Genomic DNA, 19,033 nt, shown 5'->3' with positions numbered 1-19,033 from the left:
AACTAGAGTAGTTGTCTTTGGTTTTTACTTTTTGGAATATCTGTTCTTTCTGTTCCTTCAATTTTATTCCATTGTATTCTGTGAAGTGCATGATAAAGAGGGGATTACGCAAAATAATACTTTTTGCAATTCATGGCTGTAAATGCACTGTTGAATAATAAAAATCTGAGCTTTTTTTTTAACTTTAGTTCCATTTAACTATTTCAACAACTATTCTATCTGATCCTGATCCGGTTATGAACTTGTCTCAAATTCTCCCAAGAAAAAATTGTCTCAAATTCTGCCAAGTGTGCCGGATAATCCAAACTTGATGTCAATTTTTTAGTTGTTTATTACCGATATCAGATAATGAAACATATTTTTCATATACAGTTATCTTGGTCAAGATTATGTAGTATCATACTCCTATTGCCATCTAAATCTCATGATAAAGAAGTTTCAGCTTGACTTTGTGGGAAAACCAAGTACTTGACTAATCCAAATCTTGCGTATTTTTAATAAATAAATTATTGCAATGCGAAGTAGCGTACTCTGACTGTATTTACATTAATAACGATGTTGATGATTCTATAGCAATTACGACAGAACCACATATAAACTGACAAATTCCTGTTTGCAGGATCAACTTGGAGACTGCTAGTTCCTGAACATCAATCATATTTTATTTAAAATATTTTTATTAAAAATAAAACTTAGGTTCAATATTTTATGTTTTAATGTGCTTTCCATTCTTACTACTTAAGAGAAAAAAAATTGCACACCTTTGGTTGATCTTTGGAGAGTTGGTCAAGCCTAGAAATGTTTCTCATCCATCATTTAATTAGTAAGCTCTTCAATAACCTGGTCTTCTGTTGTTTAATTCTTGATCAATATATATTATTTAATACTACGGTCTTCATTTCAATCTTCCTTAATTTTTTGCTTGTGAAAACAAGAAAAGCCATTAATCATGGAAAATCACTATCAGCGAGGAAATATGTCCTGGAAGCAAAACCGACGTTTCAAAATCCTCCAAAATTTGCACCCCAAGATGTCAATGATGAAGAATTCATCCCTGAAAAAGATGGAGGAACCAAGTCATCTACTAAAATGAAAAGCAGAGACATGAACTCCACAAGTTTCTCCAGGTGACCACCTTCCACACAAGACCCACTTTTACTGTAACTGATCAAACAGAAATTAAAAATAAATCGCTTGACAAGAACATGAGGGACTCAAAATTGATGTTATCTTCTATCTCCCAAGACAATTGATCACCTAACAAGTTATCCACACATTCATGTGTGGCAGCAAATCAGCAATATAGCACAGTGACCCTCAATGATTAACAACATCAGTTACAGCACCATCTCACAAAGCAGTGTGTGGCATATACTTCCTCTGTTACAAATGTAAGGTATATTTTATCTCGTTATGACGAGGCTTAACCAACAATTATTACTCTATTGGGATATTATTTATGTTATTAAAAGCATAATCATAACTAAATATTTTTAAATACGAATATAATAAATTCTATTTCATATCACAAAATTATACTATAACAAAGTTATTATTGGTCCTAACGAAATAAAATATGTCTTATATTTTGAAATAGATGGATGGAGTATATAACTAGCCAGGTGCCCAAGTTGCCTGGCTTAATCAGAGAGAGGAGCTTTCAAGGGTGAAAAGGAAGGCATGGAAAAAGAAAGAGAAGCTCCTCACTTTCAAGAAGCAAAAGGCAGTACTAATTACACTAAACAAATGGTGTTGAGTTCCACCGAGTAAAGCAAAAGGCAAAGGAAGGCTACTTGTCCAGAGCATGCCAAACTTGCCTGGTGACGATGAAGCAAGGAGGATGGCTTGGCTGTTGCTTGACGCACTTTTCACGTCACAATTGACATCAGACTGGACACTGCAATTGGGCTTGTGAATAGTGATGGCAATTATGCCCGTTTGCCCGTTTACCCGTGGGTAAAAACCCCATTAGGATTGGGTTTGTTCTCCATTTTATATCCATAAGTATCTTATTGGGTCAAAAGCTATGTCCGATGGGTAAATGGGCATAGGTATGGGTAATCACTACCTATGCCCGCTTTGCCCGTTTACCCGCGAAATCGAACTTACATGTAGGCTAGGAGCAAAATCCACTAGAAACATAAGCCACGTTCTTTGTTTTTTACAGTTTCCCTTTTATTTCCCTTATTATTTCTCTCCCCTTACTCTATCGCCGCCAGAGGAGAGACACGACAGCGAGGCAGAGAATATTTGATGTTTTAAGTTCGATTCGAACTTAGAAGCTTGTAGACTTTTTGCCAGCTGCTTTTGTTGTGGCGGGTAAACGGGCACGCCCGCGGGCATAAGGCGCCCGCGGGCAATGGGCATGGGCAACCATTCTTACCCGTCATGTAGTAATGAGTATACCCACGGACACAGATAATCTCACGGGTATGGGTATGGGTAGGCACTACCTGTACCCATTGCGCCCAATTGCCTTCACAAGTCGTGAAGAACAAATGAGATGGCAGACAGATAGAGATAAGGCATAAGATCTATGTTTTAGCCACCTGTAGGGGGATAATATATAAAAAATTTTGGTCTTAATCCTTGTGTGGTGAGATGCTGATCTTTCATACTCAGGACCACAACAGCTAGAGAAATGAATCAACTGCATCACATAGTACAAACACTGTTATACACCAAACTGACTGAAATCGTCAGAAAGAAACTAGAAAACATCATCCATCTAGCAATTTCATCCATGTTGTATCTACTACTATATTGAATAACCCAATATGATCAGTAAAACCATGGTGAATCAACACTGCTACTGTCATCCATTCCCATATCTCTGAAACTCAACATCCTGGCCATCAGCCCTTCAGCTACCTCTGAATCTGGCGCAAACATCGCATGGGTGATCCCAACAACACCAGGGTTCTGACTGTTGAGTACCGAAAAAGTTGTCGCAAGGCCAAAACCATAGTTCATGATGAAATGGACCAGACCTCTGGGGAAGATGAACACATCCCCCTCAGCAAGGGTCTTCTGAAACAGCTTCCCCTTGGTGTCAAAGAAGCCTGCCACCACACTTCCACTGTGAACAAACATCATCTCTGAAGCTCTTGGGTGGGAATGGGGAAGCACCGCCCCGCTGGCCGCGATGTCGGTCCGCGCCATTGAAATGCCAAGGGTGTTCAGGCCAGGGAACTCGGTGGCGGTGATGATGTTCGCCGATGACCGGACCATGTTGTCCAGGTCCCCGGCATGGTTGAGCAGCAATGTCTTGAAATCAGAGGCCATTATGGTGCTTGGGCTCTTGCAGAAGAAACCATTCATGAAGAGTTTCCTCTCACCCTGGGGTGCCATAGGGCATACATCCTGAAGAGGAGGGCTATCTGATATGATTTCTGGAGCAAAGAGACCAAGGAGAAGAAGGTAACAACACAGGACAGTGGAGAGCTTCATGTCATGGAATTGTTGGACAAAAATACAGTGAAGCAGAACATGGGTTAAATACTGTGTTGAGACAGGAGTGCAACCAAAGTCAGAAGACTGAGTATCCTGTGCAACATTCTTGGAGTTCACTGCATAATTTGCTTTGGATTGTGGCTAAAGAAGAGTATATATATAAAAAAAGGTGTGATACAGCTGTTCTACATTGCAACAGCAGAAACAGTTCTGAATTCTGGTCCATTAGAACACTGAATTCTACCAAGTCATATATGGGTTCAGTACAAGTAGGAAAGGAAATCAAAACCGGTTTCCTTAGATATAATTTAACAAGAAAATCCTAGACCACCGTAACTACCCAACTTAGATGTACAGCATATGAACTTCTACCATGTTTGCAAGGTGAAACATCTGCATGTGTCAGAAAAAGAAAAGCTTGATGACAGAAACAAGACAGTAGCTGACTGCGCATCTGCTAAATGCCCCCAAAACAATGGCATGAAACAGACAACATAGTTTACTAGTCATTGACCAATGTGGAATAATCTTGATCTGCATCTACTCTAAATGTTTGATAATTCGTAGTAGCTCCTCACAGTAATATGCAAGAAATTGTGATGGTCACCTCCTTTTCCTAGTTTCCCCAGAGTTGGTATTTTCAGACAGTGCCTTATCATCCACATTAGCCTTTCCATTAGTAGATGAATTTTTAAGCTCTTCAGGAATAACAAGGGCAGAAGAATATTGCTTAATCCTCCACGAAATGAGAATGCTAGACATGATACCAAGTACTGGAAACAAGTAGGAGTATATCCGAGACTTCTCAGATCCTGTGGTTGAGGCAACTGCAGCACCAGCAAGGCTAACAATAGAAACATTCTGTAGGATCATCGGTAAGCCGCCAACAACTGTGGGAAGTAGAAAATCTTTGAAAAATCCAACGTCGGTGGCAGATAGAGCATAGTTAATTATGTAGGAAGGTAGAGGAGAGAATCTAGCAAGTAGCACAAATTTCCAGCCATCACGTTCAACCCCTTTAACCACAACATGGAAGTACTTGTTACTCTTTAGCCAATCCATTGCTGAAGTAAAGAGTCTGAAAATTGCCCTGAAAATTTTAAGAAGATACATTAGCAAAGAGAGCCAAGACTAAAGGTACTAACCAAGAAATAGTAAGTATTTTAAAAACAATATTGCAAGGGAAAATATATGATGCATGAATGATAACAGCACAAACCCATGGGTACAGCCATATAGAAGATGATGGACAACTGAGAAATGAACTGACCTATAAAACAATTTACCTAACCACACAAAGATGGGGAAATTACTTTCTTTATCTAGGTAAAAAAATTGTGATCCAGGACAAATAATAGGATGTACATCCAAATCCCATTACAGCGTTATACACTAGACGGGTTGACGTAACGATGTTATTGTGCCTGAAAGAGCATCAGTATAATTGAAGATGCTGACTGCATGGCCACTTTTAACTGTATCAATATTCAATATGGAACCAGCATAACTGCAAGAACCCACTTGCATGGCATCACAAAGCAAACTATAACACTAATTTTTAGTTGCCAAGTTCACTTATTCAAAACATGTAAAATGGGATTTTACTTTCTTTGTTTAACCAGAAAAAAAAAAGTATCCAGGACATATTGATGATCAATCTGCAAAATAAAGCAGATCATAATATCAAGTTATCAACATATAGTGGGCCTTATATCTAGATGTCTAGATTCCTGCATAGTGTGATTAGGATGGGCTAGAGTAAAGAGATTATTATTTCTTATTAGCTGAAATTTGACCTCATTTATTGATCCAAATAAAAAGCAAAAGTGTCAAAAATGTCCATAATGGGCTATCCAACTTCCATGGACAGAGGAACAAGTGAACCCGAAAAAGTTTACGTACTTCGCAAAACATGAGAATGTCTGGATTTGCTGCAAAAATCATGTTAGTGCTAAATGTTATGGCAATAAACAAACAGCATATACTTCCTTCTGACCGTCGACAACTACAGCCACTTCATGTGGGTGGTATTGCTCCCTATCAGAAATCCCGATGGATCGACGGATAGAACTTCGAACAAACACAGCACACGCGAACTGTAGATGATCCAAAAAACAAGGAAGAACTTTTGTGCTGCATTTAAAGCCAGATTCTTACAAGGAAATAACAGCCTAGAGTGATTCTCAAACCACGCTTAATGCCGCGTCCATCCCCATGGCGCACGTCATTCATCTCGATGAGATGTCGTGCGTAGATGTGTAGATTGTGTAGATGTCGTGCATGTTAGTTTTGGTGGAGGGCATTCGAGGCTAGCTCATGGCTGCCCGCATCTCTCACCATGATTGAGACAAACGACATGCGTTGTGGGGATGGACGTGGCATTAGGCACAACGTGAAAATCGCTCTAGGCGGTTAATTCTGGTTGTAAACAGAAAAATTCATCCTTGTTTTTCGAATCATCTATAGTATGTGTTTTGTGTTTGTTTGAAGTTCTATCCACCGATCCATCGGGATTTCTGACATGAGGCCCTTTGGGCTGCTTTAGGCCATTGGGCCGAGCTGGCCTCAAAGGCCAAACACATGGAGCTAAAGGAACCTGCGAGGATTTCCCCTAGCTACCAATAGCCCTCCCAATCAACATAACCTGTAGTAATACTTGTTATGTGTTATCACAATTATATTGTTGCCATGCTAGTTGTATAAATAATATCAGTGCTTATTTGTTTATAAGGCAGCAGAAGTTCTTGTCTCTTTTACTTCCTTGGTTTATACAATTTGGATTTTTTTTCATGTATGTAATCAAATTCTGAATTTAATATGCTCAAATATTGCTTCATCAGCATTCCTCTAAAACTATCCAAACAACTCTCTTTAAAATGGTTCAATTGAACATAGTAAACTAACCATATCTGAAAGTTATCTTAAGTATAATTTAGTAGAGGGCAGGTCGGTCTTGGAGCAACTTGAAGAGATACAACTCCACGGGGAGGACCTTGACAGTATGACTGCAGCCTTCTGGAGAGCATTCATACATGTGTTGTGTTGGCAAAGTTGCCACCATCTTGAGTGATTTTGTGGCTGCTCATAGATGCCAATTGACAGAAGCAGGTATCTCTCACTAAGCTAATGGATGCGATTAGTATCGAAGAGATCACTGAGATGACAGCAGCTATAGATGCCAAGGAGCAAGTGAAGCAAAACAAGGCTTACAAGTGCCAGATGGACCACAAGGTTAAGAAAAATAAGGGTAAGAACTTTTCCCAGAACAAGAAGGGGGCTATTGGAATTGTAAGGGAACATATTCTGCGAATTATTTGTAACCTTTTGTAAACACAACCCTAATATGGTCAGCATGACCGCGTAGAGTTGATCAGGGAAAAATTCTTCCGCTTCTTGTCTTAAACTTGTTCATTTGGGACTTTTAACCCTTTGTTTTTTTTGCTTGACTTGCTCCTTGACAGGGTGGCTCTTCGATACTAATCGCATTCATTGCCTTAGTGAGAGATAGTTTGCTTCTCTCGTGTCTATGAGCAGCCACAAAGTCACCAAAAAAGGTGGAACTTTGCCAGCACTACATATATTTGAAAGTTCTTAGGCAAGCTGCAGTTATACCTCTCAAGGTCCTTTCCGTGAAGTTGTAGCTCTTCAGGCTGCTCAACAACCAACCTGACCTCTACTATCTATGGTTAAGATAACTTTCAGGTTTGGTTAGTTTATTAACTTACTCAGAATTAACATGTTCAATTGGAGCCGTTTTCTAAGTAATTGTTTATTGGATTGTTTGAAGGAATGATGTAAGCAATATTGGAGCGTAATGATTCAGAATTTGATTATGAAAAAATTCAATTATACAAACCAATCAAGTGCAATATGACTAAAAAGTTAGTATTATAAACAATAAGCATTGATCCATCATTTATACATAGCATGGCAACAATATAATTGTGACAGTATGTAACCAGCATCATCGCTAAAGGTATGTTGATCGGGAGAGCTCTCAGATGTTGGGCTGCCAAATTAGAGGCCTCCTCACCACAAAGGTTTATTCTAATTAAAGTTACGTGTGACAATCACATGTTTATATCACAAAGGATCCATTTTCTTATTTAATCTTACCAAAGATGTATGATATCAAAGATTAAAGTATCAACCTAGTATTGTTCTGTAGTTATAAACAAGGTGCAACTAAACATATGATATCAAAGATATCGTATGATATCAAAGATAAATGACAATGTATCCTGGGAACAGAACAGGCCATATCCCCTAGCATTTCAATGGAACTCCTTTGTTCCAAACAGGAAATTTCAACCAGAATCAATCAATGGGCCATATGCTAAGTTACAGCGTACTCTTGGTTTCTGTTCCCAAAACCATTAAATTGTCCTCCTGAATCTCATGTTCAAGTTCACTTAGCATTACTACTCCATTAACTATCACCAGTGTACAAAAGTACGCTTGTACACACAAGATTGCATAGCTGATTAGCTTTTCATCCCAGCAGCTCCTGAATTTATATATTCTTATACAGTTTAACAGACTAAGGATGAGAGTTTCCAATTTTATTTGCAATTTTCAGTTCTTGAACCTACCAACCACCTTTCACCCCAAAAAAAAGTGCAAACAAATCAGTCTTCCTTCGGCCGCAGTATTTCTCTAACATCATAACCAGATTCCATATAAAGCAAAAAAATTCCAACAATTCTACACAGACAAGCAAAGAATCTCGCAACGTTCCTCCTCGAAGGACACGAGAAAGCACAAATGCCAGCCTATTTTTTTTCCTCCAACCCATCTCCGATCATACGACTCTCATCACAATTCTTGTCAGATCTTCTCGATCGTGCGAAACAGGAATCAAATCAGGGCACGCACGAACTGAACACGGTATGTCTAGATCTCGACGTCTACAAATCCCTGCGCAACATCCACCACGAGCGCTACGAGCAACCGAAACGGAAGCGAAGAAAGAGGAGGAGGAGGAACTCGTCCCGTACCTCCCGATCCAGAAGGAGAGCGAGGCGCCGAGCACCTTGGCGGAGAAGACGCAGGCGACGCCCGGGAGGAAGCCGAAGAGGAGCGCCGCCGCGCCCTCGAACAGGATGGCGTAGGGCGGGCACAGAGCCAGCGTGAGCGCGTGCGCCGCGACGTACGCGGGCGCCGCCCAGGGGCCCAGCGCGTCCCTCCGCCCCCGGAACGCCGCCACCGCCGCCTCCCCGTCCCACCCGTACCGCCTCCCCAACGCCACCGCCGCCGCCACCGCCGCGAACGCCACCGCCCCGCGCGCCCACCCCTTCCTCCTGCTCCCCCTCGCCATGTCGCCGCTGCTCAGCTCGTCTCCCTCTCCTCGCCGCGTCGCGTCGCATCGGGTCGCGCCGCGCCGCGCCGCGTCGCGTCGTTTTATTGGCGGCGGCGTGCGGCGAGATGGGAGGAGGAGAAGCGGGGATTTTTGACTATTTGCCATCTTCTCTCGCAAATGCCATCTTCCCAAAAAGTTTGGGGAGGCGGGGGACACGTGGCCGCGTGGAGGTGGAGGTGGAGGTGACGTGGCTGGGGCGATGTGAGCGGTCGGATCTGGATCGGACGGTGGGGAGTTGTGCCAGGCTGTCCCTCGGGGGGGTGGGGCGAGTGTGAACACGTGGTGTTTATCCCTCGGGGAGTGGAGGTGGGCCCGGACTGGAATGGGTCAGTTGGGCCTACGATGAATCGGCCCATGAACGATTTGTCATAGGCTGCAATGTTACCGGAAAGGCTAATTCGCGCGTGAGCGTTGCCGGCGCGCACGCCGGCCCACAAGTCCCATGCACGCGCGCTTGCGCTTCTCTCTTTTTTTTTTCTTTTTTTTTATGCCCGCGTTTCTTCTTTTTTCATTTTCTTTTCACCGTTTGTTTTTCCTTGCCGTACGGATAAAAAAAATCGTAATTAGTTTAGATTAGTTTCCTATTTTTACTAGTAATTTTTAAATCTTAACTTTAAAATTTTCAAATTTAGATATGAAAATTTTCAAATCTCAAGTTGAAAGTTTCAAAATTTTAAAATTTGGACTTGAATGTTTTCGAATCTCGAGTTAAAAGTTTTCGAATCTGAGTTGAAAGTTTTCAAAACTTTTAAATCTGGACTTGAAAGTTTTCGAATCTGAGTTGAATGTTTTTAAATCTGAGTTGAATGTTTTCAAATCTAAGTTGAATGTCTTCAAAATTTAACTTTAAAATTTAAATCTTAAATCGAAAGTTTCTAACTTGAAAAATTTTCAATCTGTTAGTAAAAATATCTCCAAAAAAATCTTTAAAATCTTTCCTAATTATTATTATTAGTGTTAAGTAGTGTTAACTAATACTAGTATAGGTGGTTAGATGGGGAAGGTGCGCGCTAGCGGCGCATACGCGCCAGCTAGGCGCCCCCCAATGTTATGGTATGTTTTCCCTTTTCTTTGAATTAGTTCACTTTAGGTTCCTTATCTTAAAGTCGAGTTTGAACCGCAATACCATATATATAACGCATCCTTTCATGTTTTAAACCCAATACAAATATAGTCCCAGAGCACCAGAGGAAAAAATAAAAACATAAAGTAAAAAGGTATGTAGATCCCACATATCAGTGAAACAAGTCTTCTTCCCTCTCTCTCCCCCTATCTCCTCCCATCTCTGTCCAAACCTCCAGGCCACGCGACTGATGAGGAGAAGGGACGCAACCAACGAAGAGGAGTTGGGTGGCGGTGGCGGCTACACCATCGAGCCTGACCGGTGGTGGAGATGTGGAAGCTCAGGTCGGTCGCCGCTAGTCCAATCCTCATAGGTTGTCATCACACCATCGTGAGTGCCTCAGGCCTCAACACCAAGAAGATAGGAGAGAACAGAGAGGGAAAGATAGGGGGAGAAAGGAGAGAGATGGAAGCTAGGAGTCATTGTCGTCAGCAATGCGATGAGGGGAAGCGCGGGCTCGATGAAAGTAGGGAGGTCTAGGGAGCATGGCATTGCCTTGGTACCGCAGGCCTCCTCCGCTCCTGCCATACTCCACCTAGCCTCCAAATCTATGCGCCGCTTCGCAACCGTCGACAACATCGATGAGCGGCCGTGGTCGAGGTCGGGCACAACCACTACTTCTGCCAGTCTACACCGCTCCCCGTGGCGTCTTCTACTGCTTGCTGGTGCAAGAAGCGGCACTATGAGCAAGCCCTCACGATGGCAGGAAGAGTGGGCGACATCGACTCCTGGATTGTAGGCGCGTCTCCGCCGACTACTGGGCCTCCTCTGCCGCCAGTCGGGCACATCGCACACTAGTTAGCGTCTCCTCACCTCCTGACTACCCGCGCACCTCCACCACAACCACCGCTACCAAGACCAAATGATGGGAGAGATTGATAAACAAGGTGGAATATATTGTTTCAGTGTCATGTGGATTCCATGTGGGTTTTAATTTTTTTTTTATTTTGCTTCTATTGTGGGTTTTAAAAATTTTTAGTTTGCTTCTATTGTGGGTTTTAAAATTTTTAGTTTGCTTCTATTTTTAGAAAAAAAAGGGCATTTTACAAATTTGCCATTGTTTTTTTAATTTTGTAAGAATGCCACTTGAATATCAGTTCTGGTGATATTTTTGCAATTTTCTAGCGGCAGTATTGTAATAACGATTCAAATCATTGGTAAATTTGTGATTGCCTCTTAGAACAAAGGATATTAAAAATGTGCAAGCCAAGTACATATTTATTACAAGTATAGAATAATCTAAACAGTAGAAAACCTATCACAATACTAATCACTTTGCTGTTTAAGTCAACAAAAGTACAAAACTACATACTGGTTTGTTCGCCCTTCTTAGCAGCCAAGCAGCTGCTTGTAGATGCAGCAAAACAACTTGCGATCAGCTGCCTTGGGTTGCCTAGCAGCCGTTGTACTAAGCAACCGAACAAGCCCTTTAAGCACTAATTTACTTGATCAAAGTGATACACTATTTTAGAAAGCTCCATAAAGATAACGAAGTTAGTGTCATTAAGACTACGGTGAAAACAATGAGCCTTTATAGGTGGATTCGGTGTGGAGTCCCATAGAAAGGCTGCATAGACGACTGAAACTGGCTCGAAGCTCAAAGGTTAGAAAATAGGCTAAGAGCAAGTTCAATGATACAGCCCGCTGATAACTCTAAAACATGCCGCCTCAAATACGGTTTGAGTTAAAATTATTTTGTACAATAATAAGATGTACTACTATGATATGATCACATTTTGCTTGCATGCGTAATCCAATTGCTGCTGCTGCATGTTGTCTTGGGAAGCTCACCATCCAATCACAAGTGACATGCAGGGAGAAATTAGATGCAGTAGCTTTGGCTCGTCTTGGAGGGCCGACGACAATTTAGTCATCTGTTCACATTCTCTCTCCTTACTATTTCACTTATTTTCGACATGAATATGTTACAACAGTATATCATTTCTCTCGGTTAATAGTGAGAGATGGTGGGTATAAAAGCCCAATCAAAACTGATTAGAAGGGGTTAGTTTTTCAATAATCAACATGAACTAGGTTTGCTAGCTTGAGAGCTCCTAACTTTATATGGACATTTTTATCAAATAGGAATAGGGTATCATCTTTCAGGAGGTCCAAACATATATACATATATAGGAGTACTTGTTCGCGTCCTTTACTCCCGAGCATGTTTGGAGCACACCGGAATGCCTTAAACCCCTCCACGATCCAAGATCGTGGTTTCACATGACAGTTGGAGCTTATCCCTCCGACACATTGCATACGTGCAGGACAAATGGATCCCTTTTGTAATAAACGATATAAGTTATGTTTTATAATAAAATCATATGCTATTGTTTGTAGTTATCTAAAACGCCTAGCCAATAGCCGATAATTTTAACAAAAAAAATAATTGTAGCTTTCTATAAAAAATTATTTTACAGGATATCGAAAGTATAATATGATCAATTTTTTTTAATTTTTTTAATAGTCATTTAAAAAAATATTTTCAAATCTAAACCTTTTGGCGTTGCCAAATAACTCTGTGCTGGCGTGGCTAAACGACGCTCAGTTTTTTTAAAAAAATGGAAATGAATACTAATAAAATTAAAAATTAAAAAGGTCAAAAAAAATCAATAGGACCATGGTTTTCAATAGGATTATGCCTCTTAGTGAATCATAAACAAACTGTCACCCACGCAATATAAGATGCGACAAAATCAAACCCCAAATCTCCAACTAAATAAACAAACAAGGAGAAAGCGAGAGACTCGTGGAGTAGTTGTAGTAGTAGTAGTAGTACGAATGTACAATCATCAACCAAGCATGAAGCCATGAAACCCTTTTGTCTTCTCCACTCTGCTCTTCTCCTCCTGCAACCAAATCCCTCGTTGTCTCCCTCCCCGCCTTCCCGCCAGGTGTCAGCCATGCGGGAGCCACGTCGCCCTCTCCTCCCCCTCCCCCTCCCCCACCTCCTCCTCGTCTCCCTCCTCTCCTCCTCTGCCGCCGCACCGGGAGCAGGAGCACCGCCAAGAACCGGCGGCGGCGGCGTCGCGAGGAGCATCGCCGACATGGTACGCGCTCGTATACCGTATCGCCTCCCCCTCTTCTTGGATTCCTCTAGCTAGCTTTGCATCCCCACCACCTGAGAATCGGTATTCAGTGTTCTTCTCTGAACTTTTGGCTGTCCTAGTATTGGGTTTACCTCTATGATCCTGTCGGTCAAAGAAAACGGTGGGCTGTGAGGACAGTGATAATCTGACTAAGATAGGTGGCTTTACCTACCAAGTAGATTAATTATTTAATTTCACTTGTGTGCTGGAATTTCTGACTAGGTGTGTGATCTTTCGAGACTATTGTTTGACTAATGGCATAGAGGTGTTCAGGAATGGCCTTTGGCCAGAAGCCCAGAACTAGTTATTCATATTCATATGAACTCCTGATTTTTTTTCTTAACTCTGCATCTTTTCCTGTTACTTAGTTCTTAAGGGATTCACTTTGCCAAATGTCAATTGTATAGATTATTAGGTTGCAAATTATTACTATGGTTATTTATTTGTTTTTGTTTTAAACACAGGCGTGGCCAACAAAATGCACATGGTTACCCTGGCCAACCTGTGGGAAGAGCCATTCATATACTCTTGTTTCCAAATACCACAAGATCTGGAAGGCAAGATTGTTCTCCTTTTAATATTCAGTTTATTTTCATTGCGACAATTTTTTTTTTAGCAATTTGTCTGTTCATTTTCAGGATACAAAGGAGGCTGTTTCTGCAAAAGATGTTTCCAGAAAAGAACCAATTAGTGGTGTGATTGCATTGAAGGCTTCCATGAAGTACTTCGATGCTGATTTTTTCAACGATTCAAAAGTACTATCAAAATGTTATTTGAAGTTTTCACAACCAAGTAGTTGCATTAATATCTTTTTTATCTACACTTCTATCTGTTCTGTTAGCTTCGGGAGATGGAAGATGGTGCAAAAGAATTTAATGTACCTGCATTTAGAGACAACCGGAAATTGGTGGCGTTAGAGAATGGTGGATTGCATAACCCGTCTGCATTGGTCTTTAAATCATCATGGAGCGATGAAAGCAAAATCAGTGAGAACAAAAGCTTTCAATATCCCCATACATCTTCAGTACATCGCCCTAGTAAAGATGAAGATATTGCTTTTATGTCGGTCAGTTTATTTTTTAACAATTGTTATTATACATTGGTTACAAACTTCATATATATTTATTTCAAACTTCTGATCTTCATATCAGATAATTGAGCTCGGGGAGCTTATAAGGACAAAGCAAGTCACATCGCGTGAACTTACTGCTGTGTTCTTAAGGAGATTAAAGAGGTTAGACCCCTTTTTCTGTCTTCCTCATTTGTTTCAGTCTTTCAGATGGACTTATGAGAGGCTCAGAAGTATTGTTTTTAATCATGTAACTCCTTGTATGTTTATAGGTATGGTCCTATAATCGAATCCGTTATTACTATCACTGATGATTTAGCATACAAACAAGCGAAAGAAGCTGATGACTTGCTGGAGCAAGGAAAATATCTTGGTATGCAGTAAATCTTCTTGAAATGTTCAGTGATATATCTGTTACTGCAATACAATCTAGTCTTGATCTTGTTTCTCTCCTTTTGTTGGTAATATATTATGGCCATAGCAGCTTCCTGTCATAATTGATGCTCGTGGAAATTACCCTACATTTATTATTATTATGCACCATTGAAGCTTCATATTTTGCGATGCAATCACTTTTATTAGCCTGAGAACCTGTGGAACGAAATGTTAAACAACTGGTATTTTTTTAGTTGAATCCATGTGTGTGTTACAAAGGGGGAGTTCTCTCCTTTGTTTGCCTTTAAAAAATCTCTCAGTTATACCATTAGTAGGGTACTCTTTAGGTGAGTCGTACTAGAAGAAAATGTGTTACATATAAAACATTATGCTCAAAAGTAAAGATCGCATTGACAAATATTGATATTAGGTCCCTTACATGGCATTCCGTATGGCCTTAAGGATATAATTGCAGTACCAGAATACAAAACTACCTGGGGCTCAAGAACTTTTGAAAACCAAATTCTTGATGTCGAAGCCTCTGTCTACAAAAGGTTTGTTTCTTCTCAGTTATGTACTTTATGTGTGAGTCATGTGATCAATTCTAATTACGTCTCCTTATGTGTATGCCGTCCTCCTTCAGATTGAAGTCAACTGGGGCAGTCCTTGTAGCAAAACTTGTAACAGGCTCGCTCGCCTATGATGATATATGGTTTGGGGGGAGAACAAGAAACCCCTGGAACATTGAGGAGTTTTCTACTGGTTCATCAGCAGGGCCAGCAGCTAGCACCTCTGCAGGTTAATTTATACAACATGTTTACATGTGTAAGGAGATGAAGTATATATGGTCAAGTACTCAGCGAAGTTTTTTCATTGCACTAGGAATGGTTCCTTTTGCAATAGGTTCAGAAACTGCAGGTTCCATAACATATCCTGCCGCTAGATGTGGAGTAACTGCTTTGCGCACAACATTTGGAACAGTTGCACGGACGGGCGTCATGAGCATTTCAGAGAGCTTGGTATTTCCATTCAAAAGTCTTACGCTTTCCCAGTCATATCCAAATCAATCTTTTAAACAATTAGTATCTTGGTCTAAATGGCAGGATAAACTTGGTCCTTTCTGCAGAAGCGCGATAGATTGCGCAGTTGTACTTGACGCAATTCGCGGCAAGGATGCCGGCGATCCATCATCTCGTGAAGTTGCTATCGAGGATCCCTTTCATGTTGACATCAGACAACTCACTGTTGGATATCTTGACAGTGCTGAGATGGAGGTAATTGAGAGTTTTTTTACGTGCATCAGCCTGGTTATCTGTTACCCATTCCTGATCTGATCCTTCGATTTGATCATTGCTACAGGTTGTTCATGTTCTTTCCGCTAAGGGTGTTAAGCTAGTGCCTTTCAAGCTGAACTACACCGTTCAATCGGTCCAATCCATACTGAACATCACCATGGATGTTGACATGCTTGCGCATTTCGACAACTGGCAACGCGAGGGACACGACGACGACTATGAAGCTCAGGACCAATGGCCAGTGGAGCTTCGCCGCGCACGGTTAATCCCCGCAGTCGACTATATACAGGTGCTCTACTAACCATATCTGAAGGAGTGTACCTGTCTATAGGATCGCGAGTCACCATAACTTATATTCTTGTTCTTTGATCGATGAACAGGCACAACGAGCACGGGGTAAACTGATCAGAGAAGTCAGGGAGAGCTTCACGGTCGACGCATTCATCGGCAATGTGACCGACTGGGAGCTCGTCTGTCTTGGAAACCTTGTGGGGATGCCGGTGGCTGTGGTGCCGACAGGCTTGAAGAGCATCAAGAACCCACCAGAAGGCGGCACGCGGAGAAGAACCACCGTGACGACGGGCATATACGCTCCTCCTGACCATGACCACGTTGTAAGTTCTTTCTCATCTCAGGACATAAACATTTTATGTGTTGACATGAAGAACAGTGATGATGAGTTGATGACCTGTCATTTTGATCCGTGCATTGGGGAGCAGGCTCTAGCTCTGGCAATGGCGTACCAGTCTGTGACTGACCACCACAAACAACGCCCAGCGATCGACGATCTAGGACCGGGAGATGACATACAGCGGTAAGCAGTGGCTGGATGACGATGATGGTGTATTTTCATGAAAGCTGAAGTTCCAGATGATTGACCACTGTGTTAATTTCCTTGAGAAACATGAGATGTAATATATATGACCTTACAGAATTTGTCTCAGTTGCGAGTCATTTGAGAAAGTAACAGGAAAGCTTCTCATCAGATGTATACACAGCTTGATAGCCCTGCTAGAATGGGCCAAAAAAGCCCAAATTGTTGTTGGCTGGTCCAGCCAAAAACTTCTGGCCTTGTAGTGGTAGGCCAAGGCCCAAATGGGCCACATTGTCTGACCACAGAGGCTGTTTGCTACTGCTTTTGTGCCTACAACTTTGCATTTTGTGGCATGCAAAAATTAATAAAGAATGTCACTCTAAGAATATCAGTATTTTAGGAGTTGGTACAATGCATCTTAAAACGTGTCAAACAGTGAGGCTTTATATAACTGCCCTACTGACTTTTTTATATAGTCGAGACGTTGTTTGGGTTTATAAAACAATTGATTGGATATAATATCGTTGCTTTTGCTCCGTAAGTGAGCATTTTTATTGACCATTATGGCTAGGATTGATCTAGAGACAGAAATATACTACTCCCTTCATTTTTTTTAATACTTATATGACAACGTTGACTTTTGCAACAATTTATAACTATTCGTCATGTTTAAAAATTTTATACAAATCTTAAAAATTATAAGTAGTGTTTAAAGTTTCTTTAGTGATAAATCAAGTCACGATAAAAGAAAATATATTTACTTAATTTTTCTAATAAGACGAATGGTCAGACATGATGTAAAAAATCAATGGCGTTATATATAAAAAACGGTAGTAGTATGGATTTAAGGTGTAATATTTAAAAACTAGGGGGAAAAATACGGCATAAATATTGATACAAAACCTTTTGTGATAGATTTGTCAATAAAGCGAGAGTCTTGTAATACTATATGCTTGAATCGACTTTACCATAGTTTATATCAAAGTGCAATTTTGTGAAATCTGCTCTTAACTTCAACTAATTTTGTTTGAACAACTCCTAATTCAATGCCGAGGTATCAGGAAAAATAGTCCAACAAGTCAGTGTTACGGCTATTGTTGTTCTAGAGATATCAGCAGGCATCCAGAAAAAAATTAAAGAACTGCTGCTGATTGCAAGAGACCAACACACACAACGATAAGTCGATAACTCCATAACAATGGTCAATTTTAGGTAACTAATACTATTATCATATATCATCCATGTTGAACCCTGTACAATTGCAACCAGCCTGGAGACTTTCAGAGCCTCATCGGTTGCTGGCTTATTAGGAAATAAAAATTAATTTATAATTTATAGGTAAAAGTTTTATATATTTGTTCGTAGCGAGTTAAAAGCCAACGCTAATTAAAAAGAAATTACGTTGAAAAATATCTTAAAATTAACTTTAAATATTTAAATTTTGGTTTTTCTTTGACTTGTTAGACCCACCGATAGACTCTCAAAAAGAGGCACAGAGAAATCTAGAGAGAGATAGATGGAGTTGCAACTTGCAAGCTTAATTTGAAACGTAGTCCAAGCACATGCCATGGACCGATGAGGAAGAAGAAGAAGACGACGGCGACCAAAGTTAGAATAATTAACAAAACAAATCTACGTTGTCCTACTCTTCTAGCAGCCGGTGGATCCGTCGTCCATCCAGTAACAACACGTTGCCAACGAATAGTCTGCAACTGTGTGATCGATCGATATGCAATATTTTTGCATGGCCATGGATGATGGATACTAATAAATTGACTCCTGATGCGTTATGAACTGCCGTCCTTTGACCAAACTATGCCCTGGGCTGCTTGTAATTGACTTCGAATTCGATAGATCGATTGGTTGGTTGGTTTGATTGGCTGTGATCACTAGCTTAGCTTCACTGTCATTTTCTATGTGCGTGTATGTATCACTAGAGATCTCTCTAGTCCCTATGTGTGTGTTTCTCGTTGCATTCATGTTGGCATGTTGTTGCTGCCTACATAGTTAATTTGATTGTGATTGGACGAATTAATGAGCTAGGATGTCTGCTTGCTTTGTGTGGCTAAGCTAAGTGCCGGGATCAGAAAGGGAAAATGAAAACGAGAGGGCGGCTGATTTTCCATTTTATTAGTATATATACATGCATGTGTGGAAGTGCTTTATGCAGAAATTAATGCTACTGCAATATATATGCATATTGTTTGTATTTATATATCCCCTTGTTAAATATAGTTAATGTGATTAATTAGTTCTCTTTTATCTCATGAAGCTACGTTGTCGTACATATCGTCTTAATATTGTTTTTATCTTTGGACAACTGTACGAAGAAAATTGTCTCTCATGTCTCCTCAATTCATCTCTCGTAGAACATCTCAAATATCTTTTAGCATATGAATAATTGATCAGATACATTATAGATTTGGATAGTCGCTCTCCAGATTCGTAATACTAAG

General features: G+C 40.7%; 3 protein-coding genes across 4 annotated transcripts; 1 reads left to right on the top strand and 2 right to left on the bottom strand.

The window, feature by feature from the left end:
• Window positions 1-2,634: 2,634 nt before the first annotated feature.
• LOC127755179 (germin-like protein 11-1) lies at window positions 2,635-3,555 on the bottom strand. The gene has a single exon (XM_052280839.1). It carries the CDS (start codon window positions 3,448-3,450, stop codon window positions 2,782-2,784), a length of 669 nt encoding a protein of 222 aa, XP_052136799.1. The 5' UTR covers window positions 3,451-3,555; the 3' UTR covers window positions 2,635-2,781.
• Window positions 3,556-3,668: 113 nt separating this feature from the next.
• On the bottom strand, window positions 3,669-8,914 carry LOC127755178 (uncharacterized). Its single transcript, XM_052280838.1, has 2 exons — window positions 8,451-8,914; window positions 3,669-4,543 (listed from the first exon to the last, which is right to left on the bottom strand). The coding sequence occupies exons 1-2, from the start codon at window positions 8,768-8,770 to the stop codon at window positions 4,057-4,059; spliced, it is 807 nt and encodes a 268-aa protein (XP_052136798.1). The 5' UTR covers window positions 8,771-8,914; the 3' UTR covers window positions 3,669-4,056.
• Window positions 8,915-12,692: 3,778 nt separating this feature from the next.
• LOC127753918 (uncharacterized) lies at window positions 12,693-16,756 on the top strand. Of its 2 annotated transcripts, none has more exons than XM_052279366.1 (13): window positions 12,693-12,985; window positions 13,489-13,581; window positions 13,663-13,779; window positions 13,866-14,090; window positions 14,176-14,258; window positions 14,366-14,466; window positions 14,944-15,022; window positions 15,112-15,266; window positions 15,351-15,487; window positions 15,572-15,742; window positions 15,828-16,052; window positions 16,144-16,377; window positions 16,483-16,756. In XM_052279366.1, the coding sequence occupies exons 1-13, from the start codon at window positions 12,746-12,748 to the stop codon at window positions 16,579-16,581; spliced, it is 1,959 nt and encodes a 652-aa protein (XP_052135326.1). In that variant the 5' UTR covers window positions 12,693-12,745; the 3' UTR covers window positions 16,582-16,756. The 2 variants fall into 2 exon arrangements, with proteins under 2 accessions (XP_052135326.1, XP_052135325.1); XM_052279365.1 differs by having other exon boundaries at window positions 14,899-15,022.
• The last annotated feature ends 2,277 nt before the right edge of the window (window positions 16,757-19,033 follow it).

The sequence above is a fragment of the Oryza glaberrima genome, chromosome 11 (assembly GCF_000147395.1).
Source record: "Oryza glaberrima chromosome 11, OglaRS2, whole genome shotgun sequence".
NCBI lineage: Eukaryota > Viridiplantae > Streptophyta > Magnoliopsida > Poales > Poaceae > Oryza > Oryza glaberrima.
Note: the sequence above shows the minus strand (reverse complement) of the source record. Positions and strands in the feature narration are given on the sequence as shown.

What these genes read in the sequence shown, in the direction of transcription:
- LOC127755179 (XM_052280839.1), bottom strand. Translation starts at nt 3,450, where the DNA reads ATGAAGCTCTCCACTGTCCTGTGTTGTTACCTTCTTCTCCTTGGTCTC.
- LOC127755178 (XM_052280838.1), bottom strand. Translation starts at nt 8,770, where the DNA reads ATGGCGAGGGGGAGCAGGAGGAAGGGGTGGGCGCGCGGGGCGGTGGCG. An exon ending in CTCTCCTTCTGGATCGGGAG is followed by an intron (nt 4,544 to 8,450) that starts GTACGGGACGAG and finishes TAAAATTTTCAG; the next exon opens with GGCAATTTTCAGACTCTTTA.
- LOC127753918 (XM_052279365.1), top strand. Translation starts at nt 12,746, where the DNA reads ATGAAACCCTTTTGTCTTCTCCACTCTGCTCTTCTCCTCCTGCAACCA. An exon ending in CGAGGAGCATCGCCGACATG is followed by an intron (nt 12,986 to 13,488) that starts GTACGCGCTCGT and finishes TTTTAAACACAG; the next exon opens with GCGTGGCCAACAAAATGCAC. An exon ending in TTGACAGTGCTGAGATGGAG is followed by an intron (nt 15,743 to 15,827) that starts GTAATTGAGAGT and finishes TCATTGCTACAG; the next exon opens with GTTGTTCATGTTCTTTCCGC.